Source organism: Oryx dammah, unplaced genomic scaffold (genome assembly GCF_014754425.2).
Source record: "Oryx dammah isolate SB20612 unplaced genomic scaffold, SCBI_Odam_1.1 HiC_scaffold_2, whole genome shotgun sequence".
Taxonomy (NCBI): domain Eukaryota; kingdom Metazoa; phylum Chordata; class Mammalia; order Artiodactyla; family Bovidae; genus Oryx; species Oryx dammah.
In genome coordinates, this window is record NW_024070186.1 from 182,700,473 (window position 1) to 182,724,298 (window position 23,826).

General features: G+C 43.3%; 1 protein-coding gene across 2 annotated transcripts in view; it reads right to left on the reverse strand.

The window, feature by feature from the left end:
* XPO6 (exportin 6) overlaps positions 1–23,826 on the reverse strand; it is a 107,043-nt gene that overhangs the window by 59,394 nt on the left and 23,823 nt on the right. For both annotated transcript variants that reach the window (XM_040258494.1, XM_040258487.1), the window contains exons 2-6: positions 10,192–10,282; positions 7,104–7,216; positions 5,929–6,126; positions 2,653–2,812; positions 625–702 (exon numbers count right to left, since the gene is read on the reverse strand). In XM_040258494.1, the coding sequence (XP_040114428.1) occupies positions 625–702; positions 2,653–2,812; positions 5,929–6,126; positions 7,104–7,216; positions 10,192–10,282 (640 nt within the window). The remainder of the gene's footprint in view (positions 1–624; positions 703–2,652; positions 2,813–5,928; positions 6,127–7,103; positions 7,217–10,191; positions 10,283–23,826) is intronic.

The following is a 23,826-nucleotide window of genomic DNA, read 5'->3' on the forward strand; positions in this document are numbered from 1 at the left end:
AAGACTACTGGAGTGGGGTGTCATTGCCTTCTCCAGGGACAATACTAAGCCACCAGTAAACTAGTTAATGGGCAGTGCAAATACGTCCACACTTTATCAAATGGATCTGAACTGAAGTAAGGTGTGCTGATCTCTACACACTGGTCCCCAGTCCACCCAGACCAACATGACTTTTCCCTGAGCCCATGGAGAAGAAAACACTTCACAGGCTCACGTCAGCTCCTTCAGGCTGCCACCCACTTCCTATGACCTGACCCCTGCAGGCCTGCAAAGCAGACCTGTCACGCCCACAGGTTCACACCAACCTCAGCAGGAACAAGACAGCCAAGGAATTTAAGAAAAAGGAAAAAGAAAAAGGCAGGAGGGACAGCAGTCATAAGCTGAAAGTCCATCTCCCTGATGGGCAAGAAAAAACAAACTATGTTGTTTAGAATATTATATTAGAAAGTACTTATAAGGAACCAAGAAGTAAGAAAGACAGCTACTCAGAAGACAAAGGCAGAGAGGCCAAAAATAGATTAAGGAAGAATCTTCATCTGTATATGGCACAGATAAGCGTTCGTTACCCTGCTGAGACCCCCGAATGCAGTTAAAATAGGAACACGTGCGTGCTGCAGGCCATACCGCTGTCTCCTGAGGTCGGGGATGGTGGTGGGGTGGCAGCAGTCACACTGTGTTTGTCCCAGACAGTCTCCAAGATACCTACCAAGAAAGGAGAAACTGAGTTCAACAGAGAAATAAAACCCAACATATAAAAGTCAGATTTAGAAAAACGATGTATTGATATCTTTGATCCAACATCAGTATTTAAAACTCTGTCTCTCTCTCCAACTGCTTTTCCTGAACACCACCACTTGGACATTCCAAACCCAGTGCATTCTCTCCCACAGAGCTGCCACCGATCTTCTCATGTTCCTTGCCAGACGTAAGTGCCATCCCACACAATCTTGGCATGGGCCTTTGCTCTCCAAATCTGGCTTCACCTGCACCCCACGCACAGGCTTCATCACACTGCACTGTTAGCTGTTCCTGCCTCATGTGACCTCCTTCTCAATCTCTGACCTGCTCTCCTCCTTCCAATCCAACCTGACCTTTCGCCAGACTAACTGCTACCTATCTGTCAGAATTTCACTCAGTTGTCACCTCCTCCAGGAAGTCTTCCCTGCTCAGTTTTGCCTGCACATAAAACATGACTACCATAACTCTTAACACATTATCCTTCTCCCCTAGTAGAGTACACATTACAAGAGAGCAGGGACTATGTTTCAGCACTCTTTGTATTTCCTTACAGAACCTGGTACATAACAAGATCATAATAGCTTTCAAAAATATTTTGTTCTCAAAATATTTACTATTACAACGTGAAAAACTCTGAACATATCATGCTAAGTAAAAGAAGCCAGACATTAAAAATCATGTATTCTATGATTCCATTTTTATGAAAAGTCTAAATAGGAAAATCCATCAAGAGGTGACAGGGTTGGGGATGACGAAAATGTTCTAGACAGTGTGCTAGTCGTTCAGCCTTGTGACTCTATCCAAAATCACTGAGCTGTTTGCTACACTTTAAAATGGTAGACTTCATGATACATGAATGACATCTTGATTCAAAAAATGTCAATGTCCATACAAGTAGGACACAGATATCAGACATGGTCCCTAACTTTAGAAATTTAACATCCAATTGCGGGTATCAATAAATATGATTTGAATGAATAAATGCTCTGAGGTCTGGGTTTCCTCCTAGAGATTTGGGGAAGGATGAGGGGGCGGGGGGGTGGGGGAGGAGTGACAAATTTACTTTTTAATCAAGCACTCTGACAACCAATTTCAAGTGCCCAACACATGCTAAGCACTTCTGTTAACACATGGCAAAAAAAAAAAGTTCCTAGACATCCAAAAAAGCAGCCTGGGTCAAAGAGCTGGAGATAGAACCCTTCCCTTCCCTACACTATTTTCTCCAGCAGCGTGGCCTGGCCTCGCCGCCTGGCACAGCCCAGAGTCTCGGGTGTCTCAGAACCTGCAGCTTCACCAGTAGCTCAGCAGGCACGGCCTCCGCCCTGCTGCCCTCAAGACACAAGGGCTCCATTCTCTTCCTTGCCATCCTCTCTCATTCTGCAGTTTGCTTTCAAGTTGTCGCTACTCTTCACTCATCATCACGAGGCTCTAGTACAACAGACCAGATGACAAAACAAACGCTATATACAGCTCCAACCTGGCGCACTGAGCTCCAACTCCACACCTGGGCTCACTTCCCTGCTCCGTATTTGAAACGTTCACATCTTCCTCCTCCAACTTCTAGTGATTTAAAGTCAAATAGTCTTAAATAAAGTGCCTGCCACCTGCCTTACTTTTAATGCAGTCATCAGTATTTCAATCACCTTCCCATGACCCGGTCTATATCTCATTAATCATAGCTATCGTCAGGTTCAAACAAGGGGAGACTTTAAAAGGAAAATAAACTACCAACATTTTTTTTAGTTCCTCCCATGTGCCAGACACTGGGCTGGGTGGTGGGACTATGGCATCACATTCTTTCTGTCTTCACGCACTGTCTCGGTAATAGCTAAAGCTCAAGAACTCTGAGCTCCAGGGCCACACTCGGGCGTCTGCAGGCGGAACTCTGCCTCCTGGCGCCACCCAACCGCTCACCTGTCAGCAGCCCAAGCACCGTCTGCACCTGGTCCAGCAGTAGCTTCCGCAGCTCCTCCTTCCGAGCCACGCTGAGGTCCTCACGGGGACAAGCCAACTCTTCTGAAGTTGTCTTCAACATGATCAGCCCAAGGGGAGTTGTCACGGGGGACTGGATCAACTGCCAGGAAAAAGTCAGCTCTGAGCAGAGTGTCTGGCTAATTAAGGCACAAAGACGGCTAACTAAAGGTAAACCAGCGAAGTACAGTTGTTCCTCGGTATCCTCAGGGGACTGGTTTCAGGACCCCTGTGGATACTAAGCCCAAAAAAAAACAACCTTTCAGATGATTTAATCAGAAGATCATATAATGGTGAAGTTGATTCCAGAACCAGTTTGATCTTATTTACTCATACCTGAAGAAATTTATCATCATTATCAGAAATGTTAGCAGTAGAACACCAATGGTTCTTGACATGGCTTTCATACCACTGACTGGTTGTCATGCAAGGATAAGCAGAGAATAAGACAACTGGAAAGAATTTTAAAGATCACTTAGTCCAATTCTCACATCTTACAAGGAAAGAAATGGAGGCTCACAGAAGTGGCAGGAGTTGCTAAAAGTCAAGGTGATTTGGAACAAAAATCACCACCTCCTGGTTCAGTGTCCCTTCCACAAAGGGGTGTTTCGAAGCCGTGAGGACTGCAAGAGGTGAAAGGAGTCATTTATGAAGGGTGGGAAGAGGAAGGTAGTGGGGAAGAGAGAAAGACAGCTACCCTTTTGGAATCTCCATGAGCACCTGACCTAAAAGTGCTCTTCCAAATTCTCATTTACAATCATTAATTAAATCTCATGGGCAGACAGGTAATGTCTGTTCTTCATCAAAGGAAATGATCCCGCAGGCACTGCCTCGCACCAGGGGCCATCCTCATTGTTGCCGACAGGACTCCGCTCTCTGTCTGCCTCACCTTCCATTGGCTGCGTCACACAAGACATACCACTGACCAACCCACAAAGGGAACCACTAAGACCCCCACCTTCCAGGTCCTTTCCATCTCTGCGGACTTCCCAGCTCCCTCTTAGAGAACATGGAGAGTAACCACAAGTTCTTTCCATCTTGGAGAGAAGGCAAGTGTGTCAGAGAGCCAGCAAGCCTCTCACCTCTTAACCCCCAACTCCAGGCTCTTGCCTCCTGCCCGCCTCAGGTCCTTTGCACGGTTATTCCCTCTGCCTACAACACTGTTCCTGTTCCCTGGATGCCTACATGGCTCCCTCCATCACCTCCACTCAGGTTTCTGCTCAGATATCTGCTTCATAGAAAAGGCTTTTCAGGATCATCCCCTCTAAATAATACTCCTGATATTTCCTCCTCCTCACCTTATATTTAGTTTTTGCACAATACTTTTATTAACTACCTGAAAGAAGTTATTTGCTTATTGCTTACTGATACCTCCCCCTTGGGATTATAAACTCCATAAAGGCGAGTATTTGTTCACTACTATATCCCCCCATGACGTGCTTAGTTATTAGTATTGATACATGGCTGGTATTCAACAAATAGTTTACTAAATGCATGCATCTGGACGTTCCTAGTGGTCCAGTGGTTAATAATCTGCCTGCCAACGCAGGGGACACAGGTTCGATTCCTGTTTCGGGAAGATTCCCACATGCTGTGGGGCAACTAAGCCCATGTGCCACAACTGCTGAGGCCCAAACACCCTAGAGCCCGTGCTTGGTAATAAGAGAAGCCACTGCAACGAGGAGCCCACACATCGTCACCTAGAGAGTAGGCCCCACTCACTGCAACCAGAGAAAGCCTACGTGCAGCAACAAAGACCAAGTGCAGCCAAAAATAAAACAAATGCTAATCTCAGAAAAAAAATTTTAATAGATGCATGAATTTTCTTTACAATATCAATGCAATAAATCTCTAGCTACATGAATCACCATACAAAACGAAATAGTACCGAATGAAGAACTGCTATGCCACTTTGAGAGGCAATCTGAGAAAAGCAAGATGGATGCTGCTGTTGTTTTAATTGCTGTATCATTCAAATGGTTTGTAGCGAGAAGTAGCCAAACATTAGAAAATGGTAGTGTTCAGGAAAATTCTGAACCTGCAATCACTGAGACTATTTTCAAAGATTGTTATTGCTATAATCTATACATGATACCCATTTCCTGCACACCCAAGACTGCCTCAATAATATAAAAACACTTCCAACTTTATCACAGGAGTCAAAGAATGAAAGCATCTCCCCCTTGGTTTTTAGGTCCCACCTAGTCCCTGATGATTTCCAAATCCTGAACCCAGATCCACATTTCCTAATGTCTCACTTGATGGACACAGAAGCAACACACAAATCTTAGATGTATTCTCCATGAAACTGAACACACCATCTTCTATCCAAACCCATTTCTTCTTCCTCTATCCCTGGCCTGGAAAATCTACCATCTGAGCCAGAAACCTGGAAGGCAGCCTAGCTTCCTCCTCCCCTCATCCCCACAACCCAGTCTCTGCCCAAAGCCTCGTGATTCCGCCTCCTCTGTTCCCCACCAAGGTTCACCAGGCAGGCCCCAGCTCGGCTCAGGCCCCTCAGCTTACTCAATGTCTCCAGCAGCAGCCTTCCTAGCCTCCATTCCTACCTCGCCCTTCTGCCACCCAGAGTTCACACTGTTGCTAGAACTGTCATTCCAGCATAAAACTGTGACCACATTGTCTCCCTTTTCCAAACTTTTCCTCAGTCCTCAAGAAAGGACTGTAAATCAAATACTGATGCCCCCTGTGAGAGCAAGGCCCTTCCTACCCTGGCCCTGCCCATCAGCCCAGCCTCTCATTCTACCACTTCACCACCTCGCATCACCAGCAACACTGGAAACGCAACACTCAGCTCCGTGAGTCTAAATGCCATGTCACTGCCACACTCTGCATACTCCACTGCGGTCATTACATATTGTGGGGTAATTATTACTTGCACAGCAATCTTCCCACTAAACTATAACTTCATCCTGGCACCCAGCACCTAGAGCAGCACCCAACAGGGCTTCTAATATTTGCTGGACAAAATTTCACAAGAGGTTACCACAGCAATTGGGGTTCCCCATGCCCCACCTTCTCCACTGCATCAACGTACAACCCATCTGGAGAACAAAGCTTAAGTGAATGAGCTAATCAACCTCACAGAGCCCTCACCACTGAAGGTCTAAAAAAGTCTTAAAATGCCTCTTCCAAATAGAAAAGAATCACTTCTACAAACAAATGATTTGCAAGATCAAGTTTCCCTAAGTATCTCCTTACCTGTAAAATGTTAGTAAAAAAGTCATGGTAGAACATGGGCCAATCTTGACGGCCAATGTCAACAATCACTTTGCAGAGCTTGTTCCGGATGAAGTAAGGTAAGGTTTTGTGGTGAGCCAAGAGGAGTTTGGGCAGGCAGCTACGGATTTCCATCTTATCCTGAGATGGGACCCCAAGCCACATTTTATTGATCAGGTTCTGAAAAACAAGCACACATCTTTTAAGTTAACAATCTACTGGTGGCTAAGTGGTAAAGAATCTACCTGTCAATGCAGGAGACTCAAGTTCAGTCCCTAGGTCAGGAAGATCCCCTGGAGACAGAAACGGCAACCTACTCGAGTATTCTTGCCTGGGAAATCCCACGGAAAGAGGAGCCTGACAGGCTACACTCCACAGGGTCCCAAGAGTCGCACACGACTTCGTGACTAAACAACAACGACCTAACACTAAACAAACTGGCTTCATCCACCAGCAGCTACCTCCCTCAAACAAGAAACTCTGCTTTTAAACAAAGGTTTGGAGCAATCTGGCAATGAGAATAATAAAATATTCAAATTCTATGATACAACAACTTCATTTCTGGGAAAACTGGCAACATAATCTAACGGAAACAAAAAAGGGCAGGTACAGAAATTTTCTATTACACTATTGTCTCTATTAAAACATAATGACAGAAACAACTTTAATGTAGGGGCAGGAGAACAGTTTGGTGAGTAAAGGTACAACCACTGACAGGGATATTATATAAAGGTGAGTGTAGGGAGGGAGGGGCCGAATGCACGTGGCATGGGCAATGTGAGCTTATAATTCCATGGTTTTAAAGTGTGCACTGGAAGACAATGACTGGAAGAGAGCTGACATAAATGAAGGTTTCTGTGGTTGGGATGGTATAATGATAACACCCCTCCTCCCAAACTGCTTTTCTTTCATTATCTCTTTTAAATAATAACAGGGAAGACAAAATTATATGTTACCACAGAAGACCTCCCAACCTTACCCCATCTTACCTTTTGGTGTCAAGGAGAGAGAATCCTGACAAAGGCAGCACATGGGAAGAAGTCCCTGTGCTTATTTCCCAACCATGTACACATCAAAAGTGAAGTCCAGCGCCAAGGACAAGGCAATGTGACTACAAAATACTCTTCAGAATAGTATAAAAGTATCTGACAACTTACCTCAAAAACCGTTAAACTGTACATCATTACATAGTCATTCCTAGTGCTGGAGAGAAAATACAGGCAGAATCTCCAGGCTCCTATTTGCTGAGCAAAGTTATTAAGAAGTTCCTCTGGAAAAGTTAAACAGCAACAAAAAAAGCTATGAAAATACATGAAATTAATACAAAGCTGGGTTGTCTTATTATTTTTTTAAATGCCTCTCTCCACACAACGCAATGACACACACACACACACACAAATAAAAACCTACACTATCCAGCTGACTCTTCAAGATAGAAAGGACAAAGCATACAATATTTTTCTGACCTAAGGTGACCATGAACACTGAGTCTAAAATACCAATACATAACCTAGCTATGGACACTTTCTTAGGCAGAGAAACTGTCACTGTTGAAGCGCTTAACCTAATGAGTGGATAGATAGCTGTAAGAATGTCATTTTTGCCTTATGATGGCTGATTGGTAACTTACTTCCTCTGGGGTACAGCTATACACACATCTATCTAGATAGACAAAAAGATAGATAAGATAGATATATCCACGCCACTCACTCAACACTATTCTTACATACACACAATGACAGCTAGAAAAGTAGGAAAAGAAAAATTAAGACTAATCTTATAAATACAGAATTGGAAAAAAATGCATGTGAGTTGGTTTTACTTTAAAACCCAAAGAGTCGGAAGTCGGTAAATAAAGAGTAGCAACCGTGGGAGCTTCCAGGAACCCTGTCTACCTCAAATCACTTGGAAATGGTTTTCTTTCTCCTGAGGCTGCTGGACAGACAGCAGCAATGAGTCTATCACCGTGCTTCCAGACATGCTGCCCATAAGTCATATTTTATGCTGCATGGGTCATAAAATGTAACACAAAGTGGGTAAAAATACAAAGGCAATGACCCTGAGAGATTCTCGAAAGCCCCTGGAAAAGCAGCGAGCACAGCAGCCCATCCTGATCCTACAGTCACTGCTCTGCCGGCGCCCCACCACTCAGGCTAAATGCACCAGAGCAGTCTCATTACAAATCCCAGAGAAGCAAGCATATGGTGCCTTCTTACAATAATCAGGCAAACCTTCCATGTACCCCAGAGGTGAAGCCCAACCAGAGACAATGACCTCTGACTGGAAATGAGGAGCTCTGGGCTCTGTTTTAGACTCTATCACTAACTCACTGAGTCTGAGCCCAAGCGAATCCCTGCTCCTCTTTGATGCTTCAGCTTTCTCCACTTTTAAAAATGACCAATCTGTCTCCAGAGGCTCCCTGCTATCAGCTCTGTCTCTAGAGCACTAATAACACATTTCTGGTGGAGGATGGGTGGGGCCCCTATAATAAAAGGTCTCCCTCCTCTCCCCTACCTAGCGTGGAAAGACTGCAATTTATTCTAAGATATCAAAAAAGAAGCAAGAAGTGGTTCCAGCCCACACACTCAAATAAAGCTACGGAGACTAGGTACAAAGAGAACTGAACTAAGGCATGCCTGGTACTGAGCCCCCGGATTCCCTTTAGCTAGCATTCAAATTAGACATTTGTAGCATCTGGTTATTTAAAACTACTTTAAAATCAGATTAGAATACAAACATGCTAAAATGATACCACTTTTAATGCATGAACACTGAAGATGAATAACATTTGCACTGCAAACTGAAATTTAAGAGAAAAACAAAAGCATGTCCATTATAAGCTAAAAACAGGACTACAGAGAAATTTGTGTTGGAATATTTAATAGACTGATTTAAGGGAAAGATCCTTCACCTCCTTTGGTAAAAATCACCAACGACGTTTTTACTGTAAGGTACTCTGGTAGCACAAAACTCATACGGGACTCACTCGGGGAGCAGGAGTTGCACCAACACAACTGAGTAATAAGGGAGCCTAGGGGAGCAAGCAAAGGGGGTCTTCTGAGCCAGATGCCTCATCATCCAAGTGGGCCCAGCTTCTGTCAGTATCCCCCACTGATGAATGCTCTGGTTCCCTACAGCACACTCCCTTAGAAAAGAAAGGCATATACAGAGGAGGTCCAAAAGAGACCACCACATTTAAAATGAAAAGCGATAAGAAGGTACATCCCCCAGGATCTGATGTGATGCTCAAAGGATGCTGCAGCCAAAGCTTTACTGACTGGCCACCTGAAAATCCAAACCCTAATCAAGCTCTGGACCAAAGGGAGAGATCAGCCATACCACTTAGCTGGCTAACATAACTTAGAGAAGCCACATGGGCCAGAGAAATGGCTCTACAGAGTCCTGCAGACACAGAAAAAGGCCTCCAAGGAAGTGAAAGCAATGAAGGTCAGTGCAGAGCAGCCAGACATGCAGGGGCAGGCCTGCCAGTTTGGATCAGGAAAAACAGTTTTCATCTTCAAGTTCAGGGGTTAAGTGAAGACTTGGAGACACAGAGAGAAAGACTTCTCTAGGACCAAAGTACAGCATGTCTCTGAAGCAGAGATCTCACACTTGAATACCCTTCTAATGTACAGCATGCTTTAATGAATATCGTGCATGTAGATGAACATAAAATTCAGAAAGAGGTTCTAGAAGGTGCTGAGATTCCCAGAATACCTGAAGTTATACCTACATCTCTCTGTTGTTTGAAGCTTCTGTTCAACAAAACGTTTCAGAAGGAGAGGAATAACAATGGCGATAAGGAAAAAGCAAGAATTGGAGGTAACACCCATTAAAGGATCTCTGGGCACTAGATAAGATTTCAGCTAGACTTCTACACACCAAAAGTATGATTGTTTTAATGCTTTTTATGAGTTTTTTTTTTGTTTTTTTTTTTTTAAGTCACAGACTTCTTGTAAAAGTTCAACACTGTTGAAATTAAGAGCAAAGCAAGAGGAGGGGTTTCCACATACGGCCAAAGGGAAGAAAATCCATCACTCTGGATTAAAGTGGGCTCTGCTGACTACATCCATTGCAGCTAGGTCTGTAGACCCCACCAGTCACTGACCAGCAGGACTGGAGCAAAAAACAGCCAGAACTCAAGGGGAAACATTTAGGTTTGACCAGTCCAGGGTACCAACTCCTTCCTCCCCTCTGGGGTCTGTTCGTTATAAATGACTCTTTAGAATTCAACACTTCACTTACCTATCTCACGTTTCCTTTCATTGGTTGTACAGTCATGGAAAAACTCTGTCATCAGACTTTCCAATGCCCTGAGAGAGGCTTCTTCAGATGCCTAATAAAGGAATTTGAAAAAAAATCAGCAACTGTATTTTCAGTTCTATGCTCCTCAGTTCCGTCCAGGTCACATTCAACAGTCATAGTAATTTACTTCCTCAAAACATCTTGTCAGCATTCTTCAGATGCATGATATAAGCCAGAAAAATTGCAGGGAATTTCCCACTTGGCTCAGTGCCCAAAGCTTTAGAATACTGTATATATTCACGTTACTGTGCAATTAATTTTCAATTATTTATGCTAAGGAAAAAGGGAGCAATAATTTAAAATTTAATTCTGGAAACATATTAAAAGCAAATTAACAGTCCCTGATTTATTTTAGACTGAACAGGTAGAGTGTAGAGATTCAAAGAGGTTAGGGTGCTTTATAGACTATCCATCAACAATATTTTTGCCCCTTGTCTGAATAGCGTGCGTTAGTAATAGTCACTCAGTTGTGTCCAACTCTTTGAGACTCCATGGACTGTAGTCCGCCAGGTTCCTCTGTCCATGAAATTCTCCAGGCAAGAATACTGGAGTAGGTAGCCATTCCCTTCTCCAGGGGATGTTCCTGACCCAGGGCTCAAACCCGGGTCTCCTGCATTGCAGGTGGATTCTTTACCGTAATATGAGCCACCAGAGACTACTGGCCATATTCTGACTCAGAACTGTAGTCAAACTGCCGCATGGACTTCTGGGGGTTTTCAAAGGGACTTCAGGAGCCAAACATGATCCCTCAACTCTCAATCTCACATGAGCAGCCAACAGAGATTAAAGTGCAGCTAAGAGCCAAGCAGAGCAAGGACTCAAAATAAGAGCACCTCCCAACCACAGACCCGCAGACAGCCCTACTCTCAGCTGAACCACTCCAGTGGAGAATGAGAAGAGAGGGCCCCAGGGCTCCTCCTCTCTCTTTTCCATGCGGAGCCCCAAACCCACTTCCTCTTCTCTTACTGAAGGCAGGAACATCAAGCACAGAATGAACTTGAGTCAACACTCCTCACATAACCAACCAGTCTATGACAAGGTGAGCGATGGCAGGCCCTTTGTGAATCTTCACTGGCATTAATCTACCATGAGATGATCAGGAGACTACAGCAGTTCTGATTTCTTAATCGTCTATTAATTTCCTCCTTTGCACCCACCTTCCCCATATCCTCTCCACTACCCCCAGAGTGAGAGCTGACCATTAAAACTGCATTTTAAGGGAACTTCCCTGGTGGCCCAGTGGTCAAGAATACACCTCGCAATGCAGGGACACAGGTTTGATCCCTAGTCAGGGAACTAAGATTCTGCTGCCGGCCCCTGGGTCGCCGACTACTGAGCCCATGGGCTCTGGAGCCCTTGTATCACAACTAGAGAGTCTGTGCGCCACGATGGAAGATCCCGCCTGCCGCAAATAAGACCCATCACAGCAGAATAAACAAACAGACATTTGTCCAAGAAACCGCATTTAAAACAAGTCCACGTTCAAATGTGTCATGTATCAAACTGTAGTATTAGCAGGGGCCTCTACTTGGAAACTGGCTTTTCAGGAGACTGAGGAACTTGGGCCACTTCCGTGGGTGAACCAGCACTTTTTAGGACTGGTACTAATTATACAGGCTGAATCAGGCTTGCACCAGCCCATCTACACCAACCAGCACATGTAAACATGCTGTACAGCACACAGGGGTCACACTCAAGCAGTGCCAGGCACAGCTGTCCCTCCCATGCTGCGGTCATGGTGACAGCCATGCAATGACAGCTGAACTCTGACATATGGGATGATGAATTACTGCTCAACAGTTCTAGCACTTGTGAATCTGAAGGACTTTCTTGTCTGAATTTCACGATAAGTATTAGCCCTCTATTCCTTTTTCAAACCAATACATCAGTTCAACCAAGAAAAATTATTGGATTGCAAGCTGCTTAATTCTAAACTACACAATTTTTTAATGCAGAAATAACCAGAATGTGGGACAAAAATAAGACTGCAATCCTTTTGTGTGTGTGTTTGTGTTGATCAAAACGGTCTCACTGTTCTTACTGACAGATTTTCTAAGCGTTATAAATTCAAATTTCAAAATGAATTTATATAAATAAAAGAATGCTTTGGTCTGCCTCATAGATCAACTTGGTGTACCATTTCATCTGAAAAAATGATTTTGTTTTTAAAAGTTTGTGAGAAGATTTGAAAGAACCAAAGGAAAATCTGCTATGTTAAAGTAACTTTTTGGCAAAAATAATAATAATAATAATAATAACCATAAATCAAGGCATATTTCTTGAACTAAAGCCAGCTATTTAGCTAAAATAAATCAATAGTTTTCTGGAGCCAAAATAAGTTCCTGAACACTAAAGACACATCTTCAAGTCACACCTGCTCCACAAGTGATTCTTTACTTTTTGGCCGAAGCATGCAGCTTGTAGGGTCTTTACCAGGGATAAAACCTGGGCCCCCTGCAGTGGAAGCATGGAGTCTTAACCACTGGACCACCAGGGAGTCCCTCCACAACTTAGTCTTACAGTGAACGACACCAGCGTAGACTAGAAAAAACTTGAACTCATCACATTCAGGCTGTCAAGGTTTATTTCAGATGGGTTCTTGAGGCAGAAGTTCATGAACTTGACAATCACTGGCCATATATCAAAGGCTGCTGCAGCAAGTTTCTGCCTCCACAGAAAACCCATCTCTATCTCCACTCCAGTCCCATCACACCCAACCTCACAGCTCCAACCCAAGAAGCTAACATTTCCACAGAAAGGGGAAAGATGAACACCCACCAAAACCATAGGATGTGCTTCTTATCAAATGATGGTCGCTATATGAAAAAGGAAACCTCCAAAACCTAATAACCCAGTGCTGTCACCAGGAATTTCTCAACAAGAACAAATAATGTGCTGTTTGCATTTTCAATCACTTCTCTAACTGCAAAAGGAATACCTACCCGACAGGGTGTTAAGAGGATCAAATGAAATGTTCCACATTAAGCTGCTGGGTAAACTCCTAGGAGCTATCTAATTCACAGTATGGCTGCTATCGTTTTTATTTAGTCCCAGATACCAAATGAAAGCAGACCAAAGCAAAACAACAGAAGTACTCAGGCCTCCTTTGAAACTGAAGATTCACACCCTAAGGGCTTTGTCCCAAACATATTTAATGTAGTGGGGCTTTTCTAACTGGATTTCAAAACGCCAACTATTTTGAGGGGAAGGAAAGGAGGCTGAGACTTTACTAAGGTCACACAGTCAGAACAGAGAGATAAAGGATAACATTCAAGACCTGCAAATGGTTGAAGGGATATTGGAGAACTATCCCTAATTGGCAAGATGGCCAGTGGACCCCTTGCCAGTTGTTTTAAGCAGGTGGTGAAGCCAGAATTCAGACAGCAATGGGTTAAGAAATTAGTGATAAGTAAGCACATGAGTAAAAGGACAAAGAAATAAAACAAAACCAAGTGCCCTGATGTGGTAGAAGAGAGGTTTCAATTCCCAAAGGCTATTCAAGCACTGCACTGATTAACTGATGAAGAACATTCAGAATTCAGACACACCTGACTGCTTCCCATCCTGGACACAATTTAAGACCCAGATCTTACAGAACAAAAAAACGAGGTCAGCTAAAAACCAAGCAAGGCACATTCCACACACAATAAAATTTCAGTTACATGGCGGATATAAAATACAAAAGGTAAAACAATAAAGCTTCTAGAAAATATAGATCATCCTCATGACCCCGGGGTAGGGAAAAAATTGTTGAAAACACTAAACATAAAGAAAAAGACTGATAAATGGAAATGGTCATCAAATGGCACCATGAAGAGAGGGAAAAGAAAGCCGCAAAATGGAAAAAGATATCATCAATATGGGTAACAGAGAACTCAGCGTAAAATAACCTCTACAAATCAATAAGGAAAAGATAAATGACTCAATTTTTTTCAACAGGCTAATAGTTATAAAAGAGGATACTCCAAAAGCTGATACATAGAACAAGTACTCAACCTCATTAATCATCATAGAAATGTAAATTAAAAACAATATAATGCCACAAATCTATCAGAACAGCTAAAGTTTAAAAGACAGTAACAGGAATTGCTGAAGATGCTGCTGGTGGGACTACAAACCGGTATAATCATTTTGGAAAATGAACACATGCACACTTTATGACCCTGTAATTCTACTCCTTGACAATACAGCCAACAGAAATTTGTACCCCACGAAATGTACACAAATGTTCACAATACCACTATTCATAATACCCAAAGAGTCCAAAGAACCCAATGTCCACCACCAGTGGGATGGATAAGTTGTGGTCCTTCATTCATCAGGAAGATGTTATAACAGTAGAAACGAATGAATACTGCTTCATACAACAACATGGATGTGTTTCACAAACAAAGCTGAATGAAAGAAGCCAAGACACGTCCAACCTTCATTATTTGTTTTATGCTAACTTTTAAAAATGAGCAAAACAAATCCATGATGTTACAGAATGCATGCGTGCTCAGTTGCGTCCGACTCTTTCCAACCCCATCAACTGTATCAACTGTAGCCTGCCAGGCTTCTCTGTCCATGGAATTTTCCAGGCAAGAATACTGGAGTGGGTTGCCATTTCCTACTCCAGGGGATCTTCCCAACCCAGGGATCGAACCCAGGTCTCGGGTCTCCTGCATTAGCAGGCAGGTTCTTTACCACTGAGCCACCTGGGAAGCCCTATAATCAGAAGACTGATTATTATTAGCCTTTGGGGAAGAGGGATTCTGGGATGCTGGTAATATTCTATTTTCTTGATCTGAAAGTTACACAAGGATGACTGCTTTATGCACTTTGTAAGTACATACAGGCAAGTTTTGAAACTTAAAAGGAATACTTATTTTCAACATTCAGGTTGGTGTCTGCAGACTCTGATTTTAGAAACTGTGTTTTTTCCTCTAAGAGCACAATTATTAAGAGCAGTCTGGGGACCCAGAGGTGAAGTCAGCATGAGACTCCTAAATTCCTAGGAATCATCACCTATTTCTCCTCAAAGCTGCAAGGATGACAACAGAAAGTTGCAATCCCGGAAGTCTGTATTTCCCTTAGACTTCCCTCAACAGCAAATTTAGACAGGATGGTGAATTAAATGTGGCTCATAACACACTTGTGGAGACCTATGTACATATCTAAAAAAATATTTTCTGTTCCAGAAAGAGTTAAAATCTGCCAAGTGGAGCTTTCAACTGTTCCTGCCTTAATCTGCTTTTTTATGGCATTGCTCATGGTCTAGCAGTTGAGACACTATACTATATGACTGATTTATTTATTAAGTCAACCAAGACTCACAATTACCTAAAAACTTACCAAAAAAAAAACTGACAGAAGGGGAAAGTCCACGTAATTTAAATCTTCTGACTCTTCCCCACTACCACTTCTACCAGGCCCTAACCCCCTCCTGCCTAGATTACTGGAACTTTTTACCTAGTCATCCTGATGTCAGCTTTCCCAATTCCAATTCCATCTGTACTTCACTACCAGGTAAATGCTTCTAAATAGCCATTTTCTGCCCCAGTTAACCTAAATCTAGCTTTCAAGAAACTTTATATCTGGACCAACTGAGATGTTCAGTTAACTCTTCAAGAAACAATCTCAATATTCACTAAGTAATGAATACTGCATTAGGTCCTTGAGATACAAAAGACTGTCCTTGACTTCCAAGAACTGGAGATGGCCTGGGGAGCCCGGGTTGGGGGGGCGGGGGTAGAGACTATGGGAGGGGGCGGAAAAGTAGAATATGACGGTTTATATCCTACAGTAGTGACATATAGATAAATAGCTTTAGGAGCCCAAACAGAACTCTGAGAGACACAGGGAAAGCTTCACAGAGATGACAAAATACTTTGGGATTTGAAGAATGCAGACAACGTTTACTAGCAGGAAAGCATGCCTATGCCTGATTCACTGTTACTCAAGACAGGAAGCCATCACTCCGGTCTGAATACTCATGGTCTCCAGAACAAATAGCTATTCCCATCCTGCATTTGCTCCTTGGTCTGCCAGTGCAGGAGATGTAAAAGACTCGAGTAGGATCTCTGGGTCAGGAAGATCCCCTGAAGAGGAGCATGGCAACCCTCTCTAGTATTCTTGCCTGGAGAATCCCATGGACAGACGAGCGTGACAGGCTACAGTCCATAGGGTCACACAGGGTCAGACAAAACTGAAGCAACTTAGCACGTACGCATGGCAATTCATAGTTCCACCTTCATGAAATTTCTTATGAAGTTTTCAGTACAGATCCCTCCCTTGTTTTCATCTTCTATATTTCCTCGTAAGCGGTATCACAGAATTTTGCCCATGGCAACGTTCTCTGCTCACTTCAGAATGGCACCATTAAAGAGCACAAGCTCTGGTGTCGGGTTCCTTGGGTTCAAATCAGAACACATCTCAACCTCAGCCTAGTTATTTAACCTGTCACTCTCCTATTATGCACAACTGGGAATAATAAGAAAACCTAACTCATGAGACTGTTCTAAGGATTAACGAAAATAATCTGTGTAAAGCATGTAGTAAACATAATGCCAGGAATAAAGTAAGGATGTGAAGTCACATCTGTGCCTGTTAATAATTCATAGATACCAGGCCTCTTTCTCTAATGAGAACATAAAACTGTGTGGAAAGAGATTCTGCCTAATGCGTTCCTATTTCCTGTAACAGCCAGTATGGTGGTATCAGACCAAATTCAGGAGAGTAAAAGGAACAAGTAGACTGTTGATATCGTTTCTCAGGAATAATGGTAATTCCTCCAAATGCAAGATACATATGACTGTGCTTTAATTTCCCCCTTTGAAGAGCTCTGATCATAATGACTTTTGCTCACAAACACTCAATGATTAGGTTCTGAAAACCAGGAGACTGCTAACAATTTATCGTAAAAACACTGAGACTGACAATGGATAATATTGTGCTTTGTCTCCTAAGACAGGACACCTAGACGACAGTTTTCTCAAATCCTGATTAATCTGCAATGTTTTACCTAATTGCCTCTAGAACACCCCTCTGTAAAGCAAAACCTTTTTATAAAATTGGTACTGGAAAAAAAAAAAGACTCTTTCTTTAAAAGAAGGTTGTTAATTGAGCTTTTCATCACCTTTGCCAAGAGCTACATTTTGTCTATTCTTCAATGAGATGAATCACATGAGCCTTCTGTACTTAGGTTGATGCTTCCTTGATAGTAAACCTAAATACGAGGGCAAGCATATAGCAGAATCTGAGCTCAAAGACTCCTACAGCAGATCCAGAACATTTTACTACTCTAGTTGCTTCTATCTAAAGAAGGTTCCAGAGAAAAATGATTCTATACTAACTGCTAACCAAGGTTAAAAATAAAAAGTATGCAAAAGACACCTGGTGTGTTAATAAGAGATTTCATTAGCAAAGAAATTCAACCTCATGTAAACTCTGGAAGCTAAGAGGATTACCATGGATGTCTAAACTCTCAAAAGAAAATTCACATTCTTCCCTGCACCCTTCACCACTGCAAAGAAAACTGATGAAGGAAAATCTCCTTGGCCTTTAGGCCTGCACATAAATATGAGATGAAATACTAAGCTTAAAATAACACACAATGGAAATCAATGTGACATCCATCCGTCCATCCCTTCCTGCAGGCAGTTCAAAACGCCAGGAAGCACATCAGGAAAGACCCAGGCAGGAGAAGCGTGCACAGAACAAGACTTCCCACCCTTCCCATCACTACTCTTTGTTTTTTAAAGAACAGTGTCTGCAGATTGAGACACAAACTAAACAAACCATGATGAACTAGAAAACTCATTTTATTTCTCTAAAAGCAAACTGGTGAAACCAGTTGAATCTTCAAAGTCTAACACTTGGGGTGTTGAATGCTGAGACAACAGATACATAGTGGAGTAATTAAGTTATACACAAAAGTTGCAGGGCAGGACGGGGCGCGGAACACGGAACACGTTTTCTACTGATGGAAATACAGGGAGCGCCACACTTTGTTCTGGGAAAACAAAGCCCAGGCAGATGTACTTATCACAACTCTATGATGTGTCTGCAACTAACTACTGAAGTTACACATGTGCCTACAAAGGCTCCTGGCTGTCTCGCCTACAGCTTAAGTCTGAATGATATTTGCCCTTTGAGAGTAACTACAGACATAACTTTGTATGATATCATCATGCAGATACTTAATATTTGATTAAAACATACACTGCGGCTACATCTAAACATATTTCTAACCATAAAAAGGCACCTTTCTGCTTTAGTCTAAATCTACCATAAAGTTGATCAACGGCAAGACATCCCCTCCTCCCGCTCCCGGTATTTCTTGGGTCTGCAGACAGTGCCCAGTCAGATTCTATTTCTTCCATGAACAAAAGGCTCTGTTGACAGCTGAGGACTGGGAGTGAGGAGCAGTGTGACAGCCCAGCGTCTGAGCCAGGAAGCCCAACTGGTCCCACGGTCGTCACGAGAAAGTCAAAGCAGTGTATTCTGTCCCCACGGGGACCAATTAGAGGAAACATCTCATACCCAGAAGACACTGTTTTATGCTGGGAAAACCTTATCCCTGTACTACTGGACAAGCTATAAAAACAAGAAGCACCAATTAGCTATGAATGGACAGGTGCACTGGTTTCAAAAATTTCCAGCAAATCTAAAGAAAACTACAGAGTCATCACAAGTAACTCATACCTGATTCTAGACTAGATACTACAATGGAGGGGGGAAAAAATGCTACAAAGAACTTAATTTGGCAAACTGACAAAACTGGAATACAGATGGTAGATCAGATAAAACTACTGAATCGATGTTAAATTAATTAAAGTTGACAGCTGCACCATGGTTATGTAAGAGAATATTTCTATCAGGAAATACACTATACAGGGGCAGTGGACCATGACATAGGCAACTTACTCTCAAATGATTCAGAAAATATCATGTGAATGGACGTATATGCATATATATACATATATAATAGATACAGAGAGGAAGTGCAAATAATAAAGCAAACACGGCAAAATGTTAACAAAAGGTGAGTTTGTAGAAAGAGTGTTAAGAGTGTTCCTGGTACTACTCTTTCTTTGCCAGATTTGTCAATTTGAAATTTTTCCAAGTGAAGTTTTTTAAAATCTCATCTGTTGGATTGGTACATTCCATCTTGCTCCACACCGCTCCAAGTTAGCTGGTCAAAGAGGAAAGAAAAAGTGAGAAGAGAATACAATAAGGGAAGAAATTATGTTACTTTCTCAGATGCCAAATCTGTTATCTCACACTGTTTCTGAAAAAGGATAATACCTAGGTCAGACATTAAAAATTTTGCATCTGCTGGTTGGACTATAACCACATCCCACTAGGAGCTAAAATACATACAGTGTATATCCTTATTTATTTATATTCTAGTCAGAAGGCTTTAATTAGACAGCCAAAAAAGTAAATGATAAAAATAGTTATTCTGCAAGAAACTGTCTAAAATAAATGAGTAATACAGCCAAGACTGGGCTCTCTCTTCACAGTCCCATCTGCTGCTCTTTCCCAGGTACATACCCCAGGAGGACGAATGTTTACATCTGCATACGGAGTCAATTAAACTCAAAAGATACGCACTGAGCACATTTTTACACAAGGCATGCTACCAAGAATTCCTAAATCAGGACCATGGAATCTTAAGAGAGAAATAAAACAAACCCCAAAGAACAGCAAGTCAACCCCCTTTTATAGATCAGGAAAATAAAGCTCAGAGAGAGCATCTTGCCCACAGTTGGCCAGCTACTGGTCAAGTCACTGGGCAGGGCCACCAGAGTCCCTTCCCAGCCATAGCTCCTCTACCCCTTGAAGAAGCGCAGAGGTGTTCTGCTCCAAGAGCTGTAGGGATGGTGAATGACCTGCTGTTACCCTGCCTCTGATGAAATCAGGAAGTGGATGGGTGCGGGGCTGATGAACCACCGTAAAAACAGGCAGCAAACATGAATCACAATTACCACTGCAGCTCAAACATAACTGCTTTCATCTCACTGCTGTTGCCACTGGAACTGTTTAGGAGCAAGTCTCCTGTAAATCCCATACCACATGCCTCCTAAACTACTCTGGAACAGAACTGGCTTTCTAAATAACAGGTAAAATAATGTTTGAAATTTTGGCAAACATCTCCATCTCCAGTGCTGGAATCTGAGAGAGGACAATCACTTCCTTTCCCTCACCCTAGTTCTATCCATCGATATATAATCTCAAGAGACGAAGTACAGATCAAAGTCTAATGTCCTCCTCAGGATGGGCAAAGCTGCAGCCTCCTTCCTGTTCTGAACTGCCCCAGCCTGCCCAGGTCCAGCCACGACAGGAAGGCAGGACATAGAGCGACATGAGCTTCTCCTGCAGGGAGACAGGTGAAAGCCTTGAAAGCTGGGGTAGCTTTGATGCAGTGACTTTCTACCTGGTAGATGCGGGCCATGTTACTAGGCTCCCCGCCACCACACACTCATCATAAACAAATCAGTAATCAATCTCTCCTGTGGGAAGGAAAAAAAGTGAGGTGGGAGAGAGAGCCCAGAAGAATCTGCTCCAGTACAACTCCCACCTCGGGTACAGACGACAATCCGCCAAACGGGCACCAGAGCAGGAATGAAGGGACACAGAAAAGGAGCTCTTTACATGAGAAATGACTGAACAGGCTTCATGCGAGCCAGTGCTAACACTAAGAGGTCCTCGGCCACAGAGGAAATGCCAGGTGAGAGGCAGGCCCCACTCCAGAGTACAGCCTACATGACTTTGGGCAAATCCTGCAAGCTGCTGGACAGGCATCCTTGGACTAAACGCAATCAGGTGTGTGTCATGCAGTTGATGATAAAAGGAAAATGCAAAGGTGTTAAACTGCTCAGTCGTGTCCGACTCTTTGCGACCCTCCATGGACTGCTGCAGAATTCTCCGGGCAAGAATCCTGGAGTGGGTTTGCCATTCCCTTCGCCACAGGATGTTCCCAACCCACGGATCGAACCTAGATCAGCATGGCAAGCAGATTCTTTACTCTCTGAGCCACCAGGTAAGTTGATGATAAAGCACTATGTAAATGTTAGCTAATAAGTTATCCCTCTCTCACTATACGTTACTCTCAGCCCACCCTCCATGTTTGGATTTGCTTTTATAAAGACAAAGTCCCCTAAAGTTGTCGTCAGCTTGTCCCTCTCAATACACCCTGCACCACCTTAATACTGTAATTCTTAATTTACAATCAGTCACGTTACTTTAAGGCTCTCAAAGTACCACTGCCAACTGCCCAAGGGTGCTGATGTATCCCACACAACAGAAACCACGATGCCCATGAGAGCAGCTGCCGGAGGACCTCTGAGGGCGCTGCACGCGGCAGGAAGCGTGGTGCTGCTGCACAAGCAGAGATGTGCGCTCAGTAGGAAGCGACGCTTCCTGGCTGGGAGCTCTAGATGCTCCTCCCGTCACCACAGATGACCACGCGCCACCAGGATAGAAGACACCATGTGCTCTTGTAAGAGCAACTCTCTCAGCCAGGGACTCTCCTGGATGCTGGGTTCCGCACAGCTCTACTAGTCAATGCAGCTGTCTTTTAAGTTTTACTTTCAAGAATAAGCTTGGTACTCATGACTGTGATTTTGTTTAAAAGCTGTAACTTTTACAATATGGAAAAGCTACTGTAATTTGAAACTATACTGATCCTGTGCCTCCAGCCCTTTGAAGATTCACTGGGTTACAAAGGCAAAACAGTGGCAGTTCCAGGGGTGTTTTTTTGGGGGGGATGAGGGGAGTGGGGGAAGTGGAGGTGGGAGGTACACAGGAGAAAGGAAATGGATACTTAGCTCCTGTCCAATTGTCTGACCTGCCAGGAACCCTGGCCTTGCTCACATCCCCGGGTAAGGCAGGGATGACTCAACAGCTTTCCACCAGCCTCCAATCCCCACATAACAGGAACAACTAGCTGGAAAGAGGAGTACATTATGGCCCTATTCACAGTTCTCAACTGGGGTAAGGAGAGGAAGAGAGGGAAAGAGAAAGTGCTGCTTTTGATTTCCACCTCTCGGCTTTGTTCCTCACTATGATTCCAAATAGGAAAAGGAGTACGTCAAGGCTGTATATTGTCACCCTGCTTACTTAACTTATATGCAGAGTACATCATGAGAAACGCTGGACTGGAAGAAACACAAGCTGGAATCAAGATTGCCGAGAGAAATATCAATAACCTCAGATCTGCAGATGACACCACCCTTAATGGCAGAAAGTGAAGAGGAACTAAAAAGCCTCTTGATGAAAGTGAAAGAGGAGAGTGAAAAAGTTGGCTTAAAGCTCAACATTCAGAAAACGAAGATCATGGCATCCAGTCCCATCACTTCATGGGAAATAGATGGGGAAACAGTGGCAGACTTTATCTTTGGGGGCTCCAAAATCACTGCAGATGGTGGCTGCAGCCATGAAATTAAAAGATGCTTACTCCTTGGAAGAAAAGTTATGACCAACCTAGATAACATATTCAAAAGCAAAGACATTACTTTGCCGACTAAGGTCCGTCTAGTCAAGGCTATGGTTTTTCCTGTGGTCATGTATGGATGTGAGAGTTGGACTGTGAAGAAGGCTGAGCACCGAAGAATTGATGCTTTTGGACTATAATGTTGGAGAAGACTCTCAAGAGTCCCTTGGACTGCAAGGAGATCCAACCAGTCCATTCTGAAGGAGATCAGCCCTGGGATTTCTTTGGAAGGAATGATGCTAAAGCTGAAACTCCAGTACTTCGGCCACCTCATGCAAAGAGTTGACTCATTGGGAAAGACTTTGATGCTGGGAGGGATTGGGGGCAGGAGGAGAAGGGATGACAGAGGATGAGATGGCTGGATGGCATCACTGACTCGATGGACGTGAGTCTGAGTGAACTCCAGGAGTTGGTGATGGACAGGGAGGCCTGGTGTGCTGTGATTCAAGGGGTTGCAAAGAGTCGGACACGATCGAGCAACTGAACTGAACTGAACTGATGGGCAACAGTCCAAAGCCAAGGGACAGAAATTCCACACCACTGCACCTGTGTGCGCCCTTCCACCGTTACTGGGAAGGCTGGACACTACCATTCCTGGGAACGCCTTAAAAGTGAATTGTCACAGCATAACCATGAAGGGTATGGGCTCTCCAGATCTGTGTCTGACCTCTAACTTCACCACTTACTTGGTGCATGACCTTGAACAAATGACTTCATCTCTCTGAGCCTCAGGTATTTCACTTGCAAAATGGATTTACAACAGTCTCCCCCCACTCTAGGTAGTTATGAGAAGTCAATGACATAACATACAAATCCACTGGCACCCTTAACCATAAAGGAGCAAAACTATTTCACTGTTTTTTTCATTAATGAGTCAGTAACCTTTAAAAAAAGGAAGACACCAAAGAAACAAAAATTCCAAATAAGAGTCAACTAAATGCTCAAAAAAATTCCAAGAATGCCACCATCTTCACCAGGGCTACAAACAAAGACTATAAGAATGGTGCCGTCCTCTTCCAGGCTTCTGTTTGTGTTTGGGACAACATGGGTTGGAACCAAATCCACGACTGCAGCAGCAAAAGCTGTTTGGTTTGCTT